Source organism: Notothenia rossii (genome assembly GCF_949606895.1).
Source record: "Notothenia rossii genome assembly, chromosome: 3".
Taxonomy (NCBI): domain Eukaryota; kingdom Metazoa; phylum Chordata; class Actinopteri; order Perciformes; family Nototheniidae; genus Notothenia; species Notothenia rossii.
The window spans coordinates 27,124,292-27,142,328 of NC_136901.1; the positions used below are offsets into that span (position 1 = coordinate 27,124,292).

Genomic DNA, 18,037 nt, shown 5'->3' on the forward strand with positions numbered 1-18,037 from the left:
TGAAAAATGGGAGCAAAAACAAAAGTGTTGCGTTTATATTTTTGTTCAGTGTAGCTTGTTCGTTGAAAATAATGAGAATTTATCGAAGAATGCGTTGACAGAACAGTGCAATAGTACATGCATTTTAGGAAAAACAATTACATTAAATTACAACGGAGAAACATGTATGTAAATACTAAATAAAACATATTAATTATAATATTAGACAGTTAGGGACAGCGTAGGAGTTATGTTGTCATAGCAGGAGTAATCTGTCTATTTTGGTCTGTCAGGCAATGGCGTTTAACTCCTGCAGTCATACTTTGTTCAACATCAAAATCAGAAATTCAGTTTTTTCTTGGTTTTTTTTCAATGTTTTTAATCAAATATATGTTTAATAAATAGTATTTATTTGTTAGTATGGTAAAAAATAATTTAATTTAAACTTTTGCTCTCAATTGACTCCAGTCTGGAGGTATAGCAAATTGGAATCCAATTGGAATCCAATTGGAGTTACTCTGTAATTAACCAATTTAAGGATTTCAATAGTCACCCACTATCAATTCTGATGGACATATATATATATATATATACCATTGTATGGAGGGATGATTTGGGAAAGGTGTTTTTCATAGAACTTGTCACACACAGGTAACCTCTCTCTTCTGAAGACCGAAAAACTACTATGGCCAGTACGGGTATCGAACTCGCGACCTTGGCTTTATTAGCACCATGCTCTAACCAACTGAACTAACCGGCCACGTTCTCCATGACGTAATTAGGTGATCGAGTGGCTAGAAATTACAACACGTTATAGCTTTAATTAATGAGATGTCATGCTAAGAATGAGACACAAGCTTAGGTTAAAGCTGGCAGTTTGAAATTGCTGTCATGTCTCAGAATAAAAAACATTATTTTTGTTTTATTTATAAGTGAAAAAAGTTGTAAAGGACCACCATTCATTGCAATGCAGGAAAACACTTTCACATGCATTATTACATGCCTTAATAGCCGCCTTAATAAAATCACGACTCATCATCACATATACACCTTTTTCAAATATTCATTAAAAATACCTCACATTAAATGACTATACTTAATTTAACACATGCAACAAGATATTAGTAATGTATCTCTGCTACAGCTGAGTACTTATTATCAGCCAGCAGAGGGCGACACAGGTCAACATTTATATCTACATCCCTCTAAAACACATCAGAAGAAAACCAGTTGAGTTATTGTATTTTAAGTCTTTGGTTTATTGGTTAAAAATGTAGCATTCCATGTGTCAATCAGTACAAAACAGCCTTTTTAGGTGCAGTATCTCAAACACAGGACAGACGTTTGATGACCACCTGTGAGTGATCCTACACTTGATATTAGAGCTGATATGTAACACTGTGTAAACAACGTTGAAAGGATTTGTAACGTAATAGCATGCACATTTTCTCAAAATGTAGCAAGTGTTTCTTTAAGCCGTTAACAGTGGGACCAAACTATCCCAGATCTCATGACAAACATTTTAAGACAAAATTAAGACATTTGGCCTCAATGCAAAATTCAATCATTCATAATAAATAAAGAGAAAACACAACCTACAGAATAAAAAAGCATGTGCACATGACAGAAACTCACTATAAAAAAGGGTTAAGCAAGTGTTGTTAAAGGCACACTGAGTAGGAACACTAGCCCTCTGCCTGGATTACAATGAGATTAGATCAACTTTATTGATCCCAAATTGGGAAATTGTTTTAGATTTGGGAATTGTTTCGCTGTGTGGGGACGTTTTTAGGCGTTGAACTTGAAAACTCTTCATCCAAGGCAACACTACGGAAATGTTGGACTGCCGAGTCAAGAAGGCTTGTTCCAAAAATTAGAGCTTTAAAGGCTATACAAAATAAATTGGCTTTGTAGTTAAAAAATGTATAAAACTAGTTAAAATATGTCTTACAAATCTGTCACATCAAAAATGATAAAAATCAGAACACTGATTAAATTAGAGTTCTTGTTATGTAAACAAAATACAACAAACACACATTTAGGAGTGATCCAGTGAAAGACTACTGTATTGTATTAGTTTAAGTGTGGGAAACGGGTAAACATACATATCTTTGGACAATGTGGTCAGTCTGCCCATCCTCATTTCTATTGCACACACATTTAAATACACCCTAAAGCAAAATATACAAAATACTGTGTTCTATGTTGTCTCACAAATATATTCAGTGATATAACTGAATACAAAGTACATATATGTACCCCCTCCCACATTATCGTGTTCTGTATGTCATCATTGTGTGATATCGTCTCACTGTGGACTTGTTGGATTGTTAAAGAAAGGCTCCGTCTCAGCAGCTGTGACCCCCGCGTCTCCAAATAGCCCCCCCGCCGCCCCCCCGTACCCTGTGAACCCCGCTGCGATGATCTTGGACACGGAGCTCTGACGCCTCTGCAGGATCACCAGGACCCCGATGGTGATCCAGAAGAAGAAGTTCACCCACACCGCCGTCTGAGGGGGGAGACAACAGGTGAGGGGAAGCTTTATTGTGACAGACGCACACTGATTTATGAAATTAAGACAATTATTCTTTTGTTTAACATGTTCTCTGAAATATTATATGCAATTAGGCTTTATCTTATGCTAACTTATGGTGAGTTTAGGAGGAATCTACAGACACAAAAAGACTAAGTTGGTCAAATAAACACCTATATTTATACTTCGGTGGTTTTCTTTTCATTAATAAGAAAGAGGACAAGTTGTGCATACTTATAGTGTCTTGCCAGAATTAACATTAATGACATTATTTTGATCTACATTTCTGTAGCATCTACAATTCATTCATACATCTCGTAATTAAATCCTCTTGTCCCTGTATAAGACAAGAGTTTGACCTTATTTGAATGAAAACTAACATTTTAATGATGCTAATATTTTTGCTGTATGGTTTATGAACACATAGAAAGTTTGAGGTTCCCAAATTGAGCTAAATGTTTTAGTCATTATGCAAGAGTGATGATTAAAAATGCTTTTATAAGTCTGTATGTTGACTGAGTTCTGTTGTTCCCCTTTGTGAATGTGTCCTATAAATGAAATATAAATCTGAAAGTACTCCACTCACCTCGGCTTTGAACAGACTGTTGTAGAACCTTTCCCCTTTAAGCGGACTGACCCAATTTCTATCCTGGGCCTCTTCACATCTTGGGAAACAGAAGCAGATTGCATGTTAGAAAGTTACACATCATTAACCCATCATTTCAGTCATATCAGTGTTAACAGTTACAGAAGACATCTTCACTGGCAGACTTCCGTTAAAATCCTCATTAAATTCTTTAATTAATAAATTCTAAAGTAATGTATCATCTGCTATTCATGTCAAGGTAAAGGGAAGTGTAGCTTCTATTGACAGAACAACTGAAAGTGTTATTAATGGTGATAAAGGAGCATTAAAACATGAAGTGAAGCTCACAGGGTTTCACATGTTTTAGGTTTCATTTTCTGTGTGTGTGAGTGTGAGTGTGTGTGTGTGTGTGTGTGTGTGTGTGTGTGTGTGTGTGTGTGTGTGTGTGTGTGTGTGTGTGTGTGTGTGTGTGTGTGTGTGTGTGTGTGTGTGTGTGTGTGTGTGTGTGTGTGTGTGTGTGTGTGTGTGTGTCACCTGGTGATGTTGGGCACGTTCTGGAGGACAGAGTTGCAGAGCGAGTCGCGTCCGATCTTCAGCATGCAGCCCGTGATGAGCAGGAAGAAGAGGAAGACGCCGCTTACAGCTAGCGTCAGGTTCATCCACAGGCGATTCCTGCGAGATCAATTATTTTTGAAGGAGAGGAAAACAATGTTATCCTCTGAACAAATGAGGAGATGACGTCAAACTACAGCATGTGTGTGACTATTTGATAATTGCATGACCCGCTGTCCCTTTTGATCCGTTTTTGATTTGGTAATATGTTTTCCCTTCCTCTCAAGTTCTGCAGCATGGATTGTAAGACCAGCTTTGGTGCATTGGGTCTGTAAACTTTCAGAAAATTCAAATTACGCGATCTTCCTAACCCGCCAAAATAAATGCAATAAGTCTCGGTTGAGTGCTGCTTCAGTCAATCATACCAACAAGAACGACACTCTGGAGTAAAGATTGAAAATGTATATGTTTTAACAAACAATAATACGAAAAGTCCAGATCTTTATAGTTGATAGTTTGTTCAGTTTTAGTTATGCTTGAATTATACGTTTTTTTACAACGGTTCAAAATCTCTTTGTGTTGCTGCTCTTGTAATGTAATAAAAACACTGTATTGCTATCCGCTTTAACACATCATATTGATTATGGATGCCTCTATTGGTGTAGAAATTGACAGAAGCCTCATTTTGAATCACTACTAGCTTAGTTATTCCTGTGTGTGATCAATAAAGTGGATTATTTGTCTTCCTTTCAAGCCAAAAGCCTAGTAATCCTAGTAGAATAACTGAATTCAAGCTGTGTAAAACATCTCTTTTTATGGTAATTAATTTGAATGTTTTTGTTGTATCTTATTTTGTTTTATTTCTATTTGTCTTCCACACACTATCTTTTCTTCTCATTTTGCTGTAACTCCATCCTATACAATGTTGTTGTTTGTTTTTAATCTGTAAAGCCCAGTGAGACAAACGTGTTTTGTGATATTGGGCTATACAAATAAAGTTTTTTAAGCCTGTTTGAAAAAGAAGACCATAAAATGATAACTTTAACAGAGATCACACACACACACACACACACACACACACACACACACACACACACACACACACACACACACACACACACACACACACACACACACACACACACACACACACACACACACACACACACACACACACACACACACACACACACACACACACACACACACACACACACACACACACACACACACACACACACACACACACACACACACACACACACACCTCTTGATTTCCCCGTCGCTGCACAGAGAGTAGACCCAGTACAGAGACAGAGTGAGGCACGTCACCGCCACAAGGACTGATATAGCCGACACGAAGTAGCACAGAGAGGGGGTGCTGGAGGACTGCACCCCGATCAGGCTCGCTGTGGTGTTGTAGTTCACAAGCCCATACAGCATGCACTGACCTCCAAAATTACCCTGAGACAAGAGAAAGAATGACATTTTAGTTATTTAGTACTTTAGTTTTATTCAATACTCTCAGTTTCGTCTCACATATCCACAGTAACCACATGTTCACTGCAGCATCTGACTCCCATAAAGGAGTAGAGAGAATAATTGGGCACGAGAACCATCCGGTCACATGATGAGAACGGACACATGACTCTCTGATTACTCGCGAGCACACATATTTCACAGCTCACACATATCCAAATCAGTGAAGACCAGAAAGTTGTGTTTAAGGAGTTTTAACCTTGAAAATAAATGTTAGTTTTTCACAGAGCCTGAAGCATAGCGTAAAGTCAGTGCAGCTAATTGAATGTGCTTCTGTAGTTTCCCCCCTATACTGTGCATTGTGAAGTTTAAACCCAATTATAAAGGCTAGCAGTGGTGGAAAGTAACTAAGTACATTTACTCAAGTACTATACTCGAACTTACTCGAGTACTTTCACCTTATACTACTTTATAGTATTCTAGTCTACTACATTTTGGAAGCACATTTTTTATTTTTCTACATTTATTGTAAAGATTTTTGTATTAGTTCCTTTATAAAGTGAGATTTTGACACACAATACTACGGAAAAATTTACAAAATAAGATTATTTGGAATAGATTAAACCATCCGAAATTATATTTAAGTAGCAATTTTGCTAAAATGTGTTCTGGTCCAAAATATTTCAGAGTTCCAGCATTTTAAATGTGAAGATTTATTTTTTAAATATTAAAATTTCCAATTTTGTAGTTTTTGCAATGAGTACATTTTCCCAATCATACTTAAATACTTCCACCCAAACACCATTCTCGATGCAGTACTTTTACTTGAAATTGAGTATGTGTACAGTCAGTGTGGTATTACTTTAGTACTTTTACTCAAGTAAAGAATCTGAATCCACCACTGAAGGTTAATACAAAGAGAAAGAAGTATGTCCGAGACCTACAACACCTATCTTTTTTAATGTGTTCTTAAAAAAGAGTTACAAAGACTAATATGTTTCTGCAGTTAACCAGACAACGAATGAATGCAAAACGAATGAAAACGTTGGAATAAACTGCAAATAAATGCCATAAATCCAGCCTGTTAATAGTTATTTCGGGATTTTCTTTGGTGAGCATGAACCTCTCAGGAATACACGCAATGAAAAATTGAGTGTTCCCGGAAGAGGATGGAAATAGAGTAAATGTAGGATTAGGATAGTTTTATCATTTCTGCGTAAAATCACCTGGACTATGGTGATGGAGGCGGCGGTGACAATCCCACAGATGAAGCAGCTGGCGTAGAGAGTCAGCTCCAGCAGCAGCAGCCCCGGTAACACCATCTTCTCCTGGCCAGTTCCTGTCTGACAGCACGGGGCGTGAAGGCACGGGTGCTCGATCGTATACCTCCTGGGTTTTAGGCGGAAGTGACGTAATTGTGGATGAGAAATCGGCAACTTTTGCATAAACGGACCGCACATCTGGTAGTAAAAGTAGACACATTTCATTTAATTTAGCATGGGCTCTTCGCCACTCTGGCTTCCTGCAGGAATCCGGAGGGCAGTGAACAGGAGTGAGAGGGAGCACACTCCTAAAAAAATCTCCCCCCTTTTTTTAAATAAACCTCGTACTGTGTATATCACTGTAATCCGAAATCAAACGCACTCAGTGGCTTTCTGAGTGTTAAATCCCATCTGTGTTTTTCTTCTTGTGTGAAGGCACACAAGGTGAGATACAGGACAGTTCCGGTATTGTTTTTCAAAATAAAATGTTAAGAAGAATAGCACAGCTGCTAGCTACGGTAGTTAACTTGCAACAAGCTTGTTCGTTGAAAATAATGAGAATTTATCGAAGAATGCGTTGATAAAACATATATTAATTATAATATGAATACGAATAGGATAACTCAAGGCAGTATAGAAATATGTATTGCTGTCTTGATATTCCCCTTTAGTCTTCCTTATCTTTCTAAACCTTTACAACTTTACTCAAATATTTGTTCATATACAAGGTTTACAGGTTTACAAAAAAAGGAAATACATAACTCCATGCAGATTTTACTTAGCTAAATATTGTCAAATGTTGCAAAAATAAACAAATTAATGATGTCAATAGAGCTATATGACATTATTTGATGCCCAAAACTCACCTGTCTCCTCTCTATGCAATTCAACAAATGCCACACTTTAAATTTGAAGATGCGAGGGTTTGATTTCCAGCGTTATTTCTGGGATTTATGTCTCAGACGTCCTCACTCTTGGTCCAGCAGCAGCAACAACCTTGCGCATGAGAAAGACTCCTGGGTTTAGCTTCAATAAGCTTCCCTTCAGCGTCACCAGATAAAGAAATGCGTGGAAATCGTGTATTTGTCACACTGATGGGCAGAGGAACTTCAACACTAATGTCATACGGAGCAATTCTCTACGGATAACCCAGAACGGTCCACTGAAAGCTGTGGGAAGGGACGCTGAACCTGCTTTTCATTCATGCAAATGCAAACATTTACACACATATTAAGTCTTATTAGAATACATTAAGAGACACTACTGCAATATTGTAATGCTCATCATAAGATTGGATTCATGTCTGATAATAAATTCGTTTTTGTGTTACTACTACACTATCAGGTGGCAAGACTTTTAGTCAAATGCTGAGCTACTAGCAGGCATGTCATTGTGTGTGTATATGTGTCTGTGTGTGTATAGGTGTCGGTATATAGGTGTGTGTGTGTGTGTGTGTGTGTGTGTGTGTGTGTGTGTGTGTGTGTGTGTGTGTATATGTGTATGTGTGTGTATAGGTGTCAGTATATAGGTGTGTGTGTGTGTGTGTGTGTGTGTGTGTGTGTGTGTGTGTGTGTGTGTGTGTGTGTGTATGTGTGTATATGTGTCTGTGTGTGTATAGGTGTCGGTATATAGGTGTGTGTGTGTGTGTGTGTGTGTGTGTGTGTGTGTGTGTGTGTGTGTGTGTGTGTGTGTGTGTGTGTGTGTGTGTGTGTGTGTGTGTGTGTGTGTGTGTGTGTGTGTGTGTGTGTGTGTGTGCGTGAGATGCCTAATCAGACCTTGTGACTCATGTCATATGACCATGCTATTCTGATATATATAACACAATTTTCAAGACCGTTAAGAAGTCACTTTAAAAAATAACATTACCTGGCACCCAAACATATCAAAAGTATAACCCATTGATTATGTGTCACACATTTTTCAAAGAAATATGTATGCTTAGATTGCACCAATGAAACAGCACTACACTGTATGTATGTGTTCCTGTAATTAGAGTCTTGTCATACGATGAACAAAGTTTCTGCAAGTTGAATACTGATGGAGTTCCCCTATTCAGGGCTGATGGGCTGTACACAGTCTGCAGTTAGGCTTTGAGTTAATATTGTATGCCAGTTCTGCCACAAAAGACTCTTTTACCCGTTTTATGATGTGAAGCGTTCTTTGAAAACTGAATAGCTTTCTTGTTGCGATGCAAAAAAGCAAATTTGAAAGTAATTTAAAGCATCATTAACAGCCTTAAAATGGAATTGGTTTCAAAAAGCCGTTGCGGAAATAGATACCAGCTAATAAAAAGCAAATTTCTTGGAACAGCTGAAATGTGACCTGTATGATTTTTAAAGTGGAAATAAAGGGAAAAAATAGTTTGACAGGGAAAATTTGCATTTATGTGTGTCTATTGTGAACAAAGATATGTTTACATTTAGGGTAGACAGGAAAAGCAAAATTGAGCTTTTTTATTTTCATCTCTTGAGGTATGGATTATCAAAGATAATTGGTGATTCATTTAAAAGCTGATGATTAAATGATCAATCTTTTTTCAAAGACTTTTCATCCAGCTTGTGTGTTAGAAAACAGCAGCTGATTTCTACAAGATTTCAGTGGTTTGGATGCGTTTCCATCATACCAGAGAAAGTGTGTGTGTGCGTGCGTGTGTGTATGTGTGTGTGTGTGTGTGTGTGTGTGTGTGTGTGTGTGTGTGTGTGTGTGTGTGTGTGTGTGTGTGTGTGTGTGTGTGTGTGTGTGTGTGTGTGTGTGTGTGTGTGTGTGTGTGTGTGTGTGTGTGTGTGTGTGTGTGTGTGTGTGTGTGTGTAGGGTTGAGCCTCTTACAAAGCTAACATCCAATGAGAATGCATGTGTTTTAGTGTGTTGTTAGATTAAAGGCTTAAAGTGTGATGGTATTAGTGTTGGCTAGCAGGACTGTGTGTGTGTAAGTGTGCATGTATGTGTGTAATGTGGATCCAGTCATCACAATACTATAGCCTGGTATCACTTTAATTCACTGATAAGTTTAAACACCAAAAATCACGTCAATTCAAGTCTGAATGAGGCACAGATCTAAACAATAGAATAATATTATGTACAATATAAAAGAGAGACCAATAAAACCAATGACGGAAACAGAAGAGATCACAATACAAAATGTGATGTAGGAAACATGCACTGAAACACGTCACAAATAGCAGTCAGTCAACACGTTTCCTCTCCATAAAAGAGTCATGACATACAGTAAATAGTAAAAGTTTCTGTAATACCTTTGGGAAACATATGTCCATATATAATAACTGTGCAATAAGAATCACATAAGGAAATAAAAAGTGAATATTTAAACATTAAGATAACATCAAGTTAACAACAAAACATTAATTTAACTATTTTAAATTCAATATATTGGCCTTCTTTTTGCAGAATTTTAATTACATTTAGATTACATTGTGCCATCATGTACAAAAGCTATATAATTATTCCATACTGAACAAAGAGATGGATATACAAGCACAACTGACTGAAACCACTGCCCTGATAGGTCGCTAAAAGTTGAAAATCTTACAATTCCCAAAACATTTGTAATATATTATGCAACATTAATTAAGATTGGTCCCCATCTTTTCCTTTACATTTGAATAAATGCAAATATAAAAGCCTTGTGTTGTTGAAAAAAAGGGAAAGCATTCTCAAAGACATGGAAAAATTAAACCAAAATGTAAACTCACTAATTAAATACAAGTGTAATTCTGATACTCCAGAGAAGCCCACACACAAGGCAACAATAACTGTTCATTTTCAAGCAAAAAAAAATCACATTTAATGTTCTGTCTACACCCCTGAGGGAGAGCAGCATCGAAATGATTTGGGAGTGAGAAACTGCTAATCACACATTACTACTTTTTTTATCAGGAAAATGTTTAACAGGAATGTAGATTTTTGAGACTGCTCTCTTTGAAATAGAAATGATGAGGAGAATGGGGCCCCTAATCTGAGAGAAAATGTGCTTAGGTTGTGGTCTCTTTGTCTTGCAACAAGTACTTGTGCAGCTTGGTAAACATTGGTCAGCAGTACATTTGATTACTGAGGGATGCATTGAATGGTCTTGTAAAACGCAATCATCAGCAAGAGACTGCGAAGGAATGCATACTATATACTCAAGAGGATTAATGATGTATCACATGTTAACACAGCAAGTAAACATATCTCCATGATTCCCTTGTGATTAAATCAGTGTATTCCAGTTCTGTGGCCGCAGAAACTCTTATTTTCTTGACAGTTCTTTCAAGCCTGTTTAGCAGCACTGGGAATTCACGAGTCAGCTGACTGGTGAGGAATGTTTGGAAATGGTTCTGTCCCGTTGTAATTCAATGGTACGGTCACGTTCCTCCGTAAGTGCGGTCACAAGACTCTTATCACAGCACTGAGTGTCAGTGTTCACCCAGTGTGTGTGCGTGTTTTTGAGCATGTATGTCTCTGTACATGCACATTAAATACTCTTATGTTTTTTCAAAATGAATGAAATTGTAGAATTGATTACCAGTTCTCACAGTATGGGATTGAGAATGCTTTAATAAAATGCTCCTCTTGTAGTGAGTTTGTGTTTTATGCATGCGTTTGTATACATGTACCAGATGACAGTGGTTTGATCCTCAGCCGATGGGACAGCCAGGCAGCCTGAAGGCGTCTGGTACGGGACTGTCCATCTTACAGATGATTTTATAAATGCCTTTCTTCCAGCAGGGGTCGCTGTCTCTGCCGGTCCAGATGGCAGAGTAAAACTCCCTCAGAGCCACCTCGGATATCTCGATAAACCTCTCTGGGACCTGCACACAGAAATGTGAATGTCAAAAGACAAAATACTTCAAGGTCCACTGATTTAGGACTTTAGAAATCTCAACCGGAATGAGAAACAATTCACATAAAAAAAAAAATAAACAGAGTTAAATGTTGGAAATGTTGCCCCTGTCAGCTCTCGTATTATACACACAGCAGTTGAAACCATAAATGTAATCAATAATTGCAATACTAAACATGATCATATTTTTATTCATACAGTATTCTAGCCTTTTTTATTTTGCATTTGTCCTATTTTTAATTAGATTTAATTAGACCCTAATAGAAAGCAGATAATACATATGCATTTATTTTTTGCCTGATTGTACATCTCTGGATACCTTATTAATACTTCCCCAGTAAGAGTTTGGTGACCTTACATAACAGGATTTGCAACATTTCATATTGCAGCAACAACAACAAAAACACATGTGCAGAATAACACTAATGAAAAGCTTAATACCTAGGCCCTGGAGCTGTTAATGGAGCGTGGGCATCATTAGGGTTATTAATTACACCTGTGCTCATCTTGCTGTATGAGAGACATGTCTGCAGCAAAGCTCCCTGTTTTAACCTGAGCCTATCAGCACTTAACTCAAAACACTAGTTAGTTACAAGAATAACATTTATTCACCAGGGTGATATTGTACAGTAAGTAGTTGCAAATTACTCAGCATATGACATAATGCTAAACATGGCTGGTTGGCTCAGTTGGTTAGAGCGTGGTGCTAATAACGCCAAAGTACTTTTGAGAAAGATATTTCAGGTCGTTACCATTGAGCAACATCTCAGTTTACACTAGAAATGCCAAGGAATTGAAATGAAATTGGAGTATAAAAAGGTTGTGCATGTATGTTGGAAATATATCCTCACAATTCAAATAAACACAAACAATGATATCAGCTAATGAACAACTTACCATTAAATATAAACAATTATGAAAGTATACAATAGCTCTGGACAGACCAAGGGTATGTCATTATAGTCATTGTAGCAGATACAGTTTTATAAATACATCCTGTTTGTATATATGTCTCTACATAAACATACAGTACAGTGCCTTGTGGTTTTCTTGTATTTACAAAGGGATGCTCAAACATACTGCCATTAAAGAAACCTAGAAGCGTATCAGACTCAATCGATACAATTAAATAACAGCATCACTTACAGCTACACCGATTATAAAGCACCCACCCAAACACACACTCTGCTTACCTGGTAGACATTGCTTTTGTTGTAGTGCATGTTCAGTATGCGGTAAAGCTCCGTATCACGGCCCACTCGCAGCTGACCCTCTCTGCTCACACGAGGCGCACCATCCCTAATTACACACACAGACAAACACACTCATTTACATCACCATGACATCCATCTGGACTCTTTTTTGTAGTTTTTATACATTTATTTTGACCAAAACCCTCTCCTGAATCCTTTCTATGGTTCCATTAAGTACAATTATGTATTCCTAACAGTCCTGTACAATGCATTCACTGTGGCAAATGTTGACCACTTGAAAAAATAAATGGACATCACAGAAACAATTATATTGTAAAACACTGTTGCATAAAACAGGAAAATGTCAAGCCTGATACAAAACAATTTAGTCATTGTGCTCCTCTCTGTACAATTACCAAATATGCAGCATATACACAGCATGTAAAGCATGAATCAACAAAGATAAAGAAATTCCATGACAAACTGCCAGCTCTATGAAACCAAGGGAAACAATAGAAGTTTGCAGCAAACGGGTTTAACTTTAACCGGTGCCAACTGAAACCCACCGGGTGAGAGCCTCGCGGACAGCCTGCCGTGCAAAGCGCTCCATCTGGATGTAGAAGAACTCTCTGAAGTTACTGAACCATTTGATCATCTGCGAGGTCACACAGCGGTTAAACTGCACAGACGACAGGAAACAGCAGGACAGGAAGTGAGCAGGGTGGACAGCAAGCGAGGAGAGCCCATTAAATCATTTAATTCAGCGTTGGTAATTCTATAAAACTTGACTTCAAAGAGAGCTTGAGCCAGTAGCTAATGTTTTAATCTGTCATAGTGGAGAGTGGTAATATTGACACATAATCACATTACAATTAATGAGAACAACACTTCTTTCTTTGGTTGTTAATACAACTTTTTGTTGTTATTGAATTGTTATTGTGATTGAATTTGTTTGTGAACACACAAATTGCCATTTTATTTAATTTGATGCGTGGCAGATTAGCTCAGTTGGTTAGAGCATGAAGCTTGCCGGTGGGCGTGTCTGGTGCGCGACCAACAACCAATCACATTAATCTCCCGCCCCGGACACACAAGCACGCGGTTTGATTGGCTAGCGCTTGTACTGGCATATGATTTGATTGGCTGGCGCTTCCGTCGACGCTTGAAAAGTTGAATTTTTTCTCAACTTTCGAAGCGAGCAACTGAGGCAAAATAATGCGACGGAACCACAATGCAGTTTGGCAAAGCATGACATCACCCAATTCAAAGTGAATGGGAAGCGTCTCCGTTGAAGCACGCGACGGAACTCGATGTACCGTTAATCACTTCGAGTAATTTGCCAAACTGCAATAAAGTGCAATAAAATAAGTCAAACCACTCAACAGTATTGGAAATGTAAACAGTCAAATATCTCCTTAAGTGTATTTAATCTAAAATGACAACATTTTAGTGTACATTTCCATAAAATAGTCGCTTAGATCAAATAGGATCAGATTTCGATTGTTATTATTTAATTTTTTCTCAATAATGGACCAAATCTTGATCCAGCACTGTGATGGGATACACACTAATGTAAGAATCATTTTTAATTGTCATTTTACTTTAAATTACTGAATTTATTTATTAAAAACATATTTTATTTTTTCAGAAATATTTAGTTTTACAACTGTTTTGTGAAGGCCAATTATCAGTATCAGTCTGAATCGTATGTATCATGGTTGAAGAACAGTGTGGTAATGACCTTAAAGTTTAATGTTTAATCCTGCCTGATGTGAAATGATTGAGGCATAGTTTGTTTAGTGTCTGTGGTTCAATGTCACAAGAGTTTATGGAGTTTATGCTGTATCATTCATTTGGGTTTTAATGTAATGTGTAGATAATAACCCTGACACACACACACACACACACACACACACACACACACACACACACACACACACACACACACACACACACACACACACACACACACACACACACACACACACACACACACACACACACACACACACACACACACACACACCTTGACATCAGGGAAGTAGGTCTTGAGAGTGTTGGAGCTGGGGTAGCGGGCGTAGAAGAACATGAGCTTGGCTTTCTTCAAGTGGCAAGGAGACAATCCCTCCTGGGTGTAAACATGAGGCCAGTTAAGGAGACACACACAAACACACACGCAAACTAACACACTCATAAAGAAACACATTTCCCTCCCCCATTCCTCCCCCACTGCGGACAAAAGGATATTCCTCCAGCAGTCAGGTAGAGCTCTCCTCCGTCCATCCCTCCTCCTCTCATCCCCCCGTCACCCCTCATCCCCCTCTCTCTGCCCCCGTGAGCGTGGCGCGCGAGGGAGGGGTCCAGGTGACTGAGCAAGGGGAGCGGTGGGAAAGAGGGGTGAGACGAGGGGTGAGACGAGAACTCCAAGAAAGGGTCAGAGTTCAAGTAGTCCTTGCGGGACGGGGGCAGGTGGGGGAGCTGATGGTGGTGGAGGGAGCGAGAGAAGAGCTGCTGCATGGAGTAGTGGAGAAGGGGGAGAGGGAGGGGGGGAGGAGGAGGTGGAGGGGGAGGCGCAGGGAAGGAAGAAGAGGAAGAAGAAGAGGAACAGGAGGTAGGTTGGAAGGAGGTGGAGAGGTCTTTGGGTTGTGAAGATGGAGGCAGGAGGGGAGGGTGAGAAAGAGGAGGAGGAGGGCGAGAGAGAGAAGGGTGATGAATTCTGAGGTTCGGGTGGTGAGTAGAGAGAGGAGGCCCGAGGAGGGGGTGGGCTTTTCGTATGTCAGGTGACCTCTGAACAGCCAATGGCATCGATAGATCTGAGGGTTCAGAGCGGTGAGGCGGAGCACCACTGCTCCTGTTTTGAAGCTGCTTCTCCCTTTCTCCATCCTGCCTCCCCGTCTTCTCCTCGTTCCCTCTCATCTTCTCCTCCCGTCTTCCTTGTGTTAACAGTCCCATCCACACCCCCCTCTCCCTCCCGCCATCGTTTCCCGGCGGGAGAAAGGAGATGGCGGCAGGAGGAGAGGAAGGATCCGTCATCTCGGTGTAAAGGCGGAGGACACGGTCGATGACTCGGGCCACGGCGCTGCCCAGCTCCACCTTCAGCGCCTGAGCGAACTTCTGCCCTCCCTCCTCACCCTCCTCCTCCACCCCTCCATGCCAGTCTCCTCTGACCAGACCTCCACAGTCCAACCACAACCCCGCCTCCTCCATCACGCCCTCCAGGTGCAACCCTCTCCCTTTCTCCATCCTCCCTTCTCCGTCTTTCTGCCGCTCCTCTCTCTGTTTGTGGAAGCTGTCGAAAGGGGAAACGGAAAGAAGAGAAAAAGCTTCCTTCTCCATATCTCCACCTTCAATGTCCTCCTCATCGTACATCCCTTCTGTGATGTCCTCCTCCTCCTCCTCCTCCATCAGTCCAGCATCTTCTCCCCCATCTTCTCTGTTTCTGCACCTCCCTTTCTTCTCCTCCTCCTCTGCCATATGCTTTTCCCCAAAAGCCCTCCATACTTTCTCCTGCAGGGCCTGCAGTCTCTCTCTCGCCTCATCCAGCTGCTCCTTCAGCTCCTCCCTTTCTCTCCTCCTTCCTTCCCTCCCTCCCTCTCGCCTCCTGCCTCCTTCCTCTGCCCCTCCGCCTTTTGGTCGGCTCTCCAGTTTCATCCTCTTCACTTTTAGGACGTCCTGACTCCACTCGGCCGCAAGCGCAGCATCGCTGTGCCTCTTCTTGAACCCCATTAAGCTGTCCTCTCCCTCCATTCCTCCTTCCTCTCCTCCATCTGTCCCTTGCTTCACCTCTCCTCTGCCCTCCTCCAAGTTTCTGTCTTCCTGTTGTCTCAGGTTTGTGTTGAGCTGCCCTCCAATCCTCCTGGGTGCTCCACCCGGCTGGAGGAGGTGGTGTATGAGGGGGAAACCCGGGGGTCTGAAGGCTGGAGAAGAGCGCCCTGCACTGGGTGGAGCAGGGAGATCTGTGGAGCTGAGAGACGGAGCGAACGCGTGAATCTGGGGGGAAGAGTCCTCGAAGAGATCAGTGGGGGAATCCATCACTGTAGAGACAGACAGAGAGGAGAGAAAGACAGCATTCATGTTTTTGTAGTTCTTAAAAAGCCTCTAGTGTAGCCTAACATCCTGGATCACTATGCACAATCCAATATCATTTATCAGCTCATTTACGCTACACAGGAACAACAACAACACACGTTCTTCTGCTTGATATGTACTGCACATAATGATGTTGTGAAAAGAACAATAATCTTGTTCATATTTGTGCTGGTATCGAGTGGTACTCGTATCGGCCAGTATGCAAGGCAACAATTAGATTAACTCCAGTTCTGCATAAGAGGGGAGTGGGATCTTTAAATCGAAAAAACAGCCGTCTGATTCATCCATATGGAAATTCTTGTGTAAAATAGTTACAAAAATGTGCCTGAACCAGCAACAGTAAATCCCCTGCTTTTATATTACTGCATGAGTAATAATACATTTATGATGTTATATAAGAGCCATTCTTATGCGTTGCTCTTTGAAAACTTTGATACAGTTTTGTGATTATACTTGCATTCTTTTACTATTCAATACAAAACTTTAACTTGTATTTTACAGTTTCGTTTTTGTACTTTTACTGCATCTGAGGGCCATGTTTTTCCTCACTTAGAATAATGTTCTGTTTAGCACCCGTGACTACACGATGTTGACAAATGAATCGATGTGAATAGATCTCGGTGTGCCTGGCACATGACTTCCGCTCACCTGGACAGTGAAACAGGTCACCAGCCGCTTCCAGTGGTTATAAAAACAGGCTGCAACGTCCTCGCATAAAGCTGCAAAATATCAAAAATGGGACCATTTTGAGCAGCTAGCCACAGTGAGATGAATACCTAAATGGCACATGCAGCTTTCTTACATGACATAGGAGGGAACAACACCATGTAGAAAGTGACCTCAGTGCGATGGAAGTCAGAGAGAAAGAGGGAGTGTGTGCAGGGGGACAGAAAGGGGGGTGCAGCAGGTTAACATCTGGCTCGTGATCTTTGTATCATATCACCACCTCGCTTCAAACTACCTTTCCTGTTTCTATCAACTGTGTGCTGTCTAAGAAAGCACATCAAAACACATGTAACAAAATGGAGGGCGATAACAGTGTTTGGATGTGGAACTTCCCATGTAGCTATAACAAAGTAGTGATAACACATGTTTTTATAGCTGGAAAATATTGACAATAGGTAGTTCTGCATGGCGTCACATACAATAGCTGGAAGAGCTTGTAAAACAGAAAAGCAGACGTAAGGCTTATGAATAACAAGTTCAAGTGGTTTTCTGTAAAACAATAAAACAGAAGCAGTCGTTGGAAATAAAGTCTAATGTTTAGAGTAGTGCTGCAACATACAATTCTTTTTATTATCAATTCATGTGCCAAGGTTTATCTGTAAATCCTTTGTTCTTTAAAATGTTAGAAACATTTCGGAAAATGTCTTGTTTTGTTTAATATCATTTTTTTAAAACAGAGAGAGGCTGGAATGTATTTGAGATCCTTAAAATTGCCTATTCTGACATGTTTCCATGAAAAATGTCTTAATTGATAATCCAAATGATACTAATTGTTGCAGATATCATAAACAGAAGTGT

At 39.9% G+C, this 18,037-nt stretch overlaps 2 protein-coding genes across 5 annotated transcripts in view; both read right to left on the reverse strand.

The window, feature by feature from the left end:
- Window positions 1-1,214: 1,214 nt before the first annotated feature.
- On the reverse strand, window positions 1,215-7,366 carry LOC307033886 (transmembrane protein 179B-like). Of its 2 annotated transcripts, XM_079672520.1 has the most exons (6): window positions 7,258-7,366; window positions 6,356-6,518; window positions 4,918-5,114; window positions 3,633-3,770; window positions 3,099-3,177; window positions 1,215-2,488 (listed from the first exon to the last, which is right to left on the reverse strand). In XM_079672520.1, the coding sequence occupies exons 2-6, from the start codon at window positions 6,449-6,451 to the stop codon at window positions 2,288-2,290; spliced, it is 711 nt and encodes a 236-aa protein (XP_079528646.1). In that variant the 5' UTR covers window positions 6,452-6,518; window positions 7,258-7,366; the 3' UTR covers window positions 1,215-2,287. The 2 variants fall into 2 exon arrangements, with proteins under 2 accessions (XP_079528646.1, XP_079528645.1); XM_079672519.1 differs by lacking the exon at window positions 7,258-7,366 and having other exon boundaries at window positions 6,356-6,778.
- Window positions 7,367-9,366: 2,000 nt separating this feature from the next.
- The window catches only part of prox3 (prospero homeobox 3), an 11,080-nt gene continuing 2,409 nt past the window's right edge, over window positions 9,367-18,037 (reverse strand). The window contains exons 2-7 of one of the 3 annotated variants that reach the window (XM_079671074.1): window positions 17,162-17,232; window positions 14,672-16,458; window positions 14,451-14,564; window positions 12,991-13,103; window positions 12,425-12,530; window positions 9,367-11,199 (exon numbers count right to left, since the gene is read on the reverse strand). In XM_079671074.1, the coding sequence (XP_079527200.1) occupies window positions 11,026-11,199; window positions 12,425-12,530; window positions 12,991-13,103; window positions 14,451-14,564; window positions 14,672-16,456 (2,292 nt within the window). In that variant the 5' untranslated portion in view covers window positions 16,457-16,458; window positions 17,162-17,232 and the 3' untranslated portion in view covers window positions 9,367-11,025. Of the gene's footprint in view, window positions 11,200-12,424; window positions 12,531-12,990; window positions 13,104-14,450; window positions 14,565-14,670; window positions 16,459-17,161; window positions 17,233-18,037 lie in introns of all 3 variants that reach the window. The other 2 variants (XM_079671073.1, XM_079671075.1) reach the window with 2 other exon arrangements.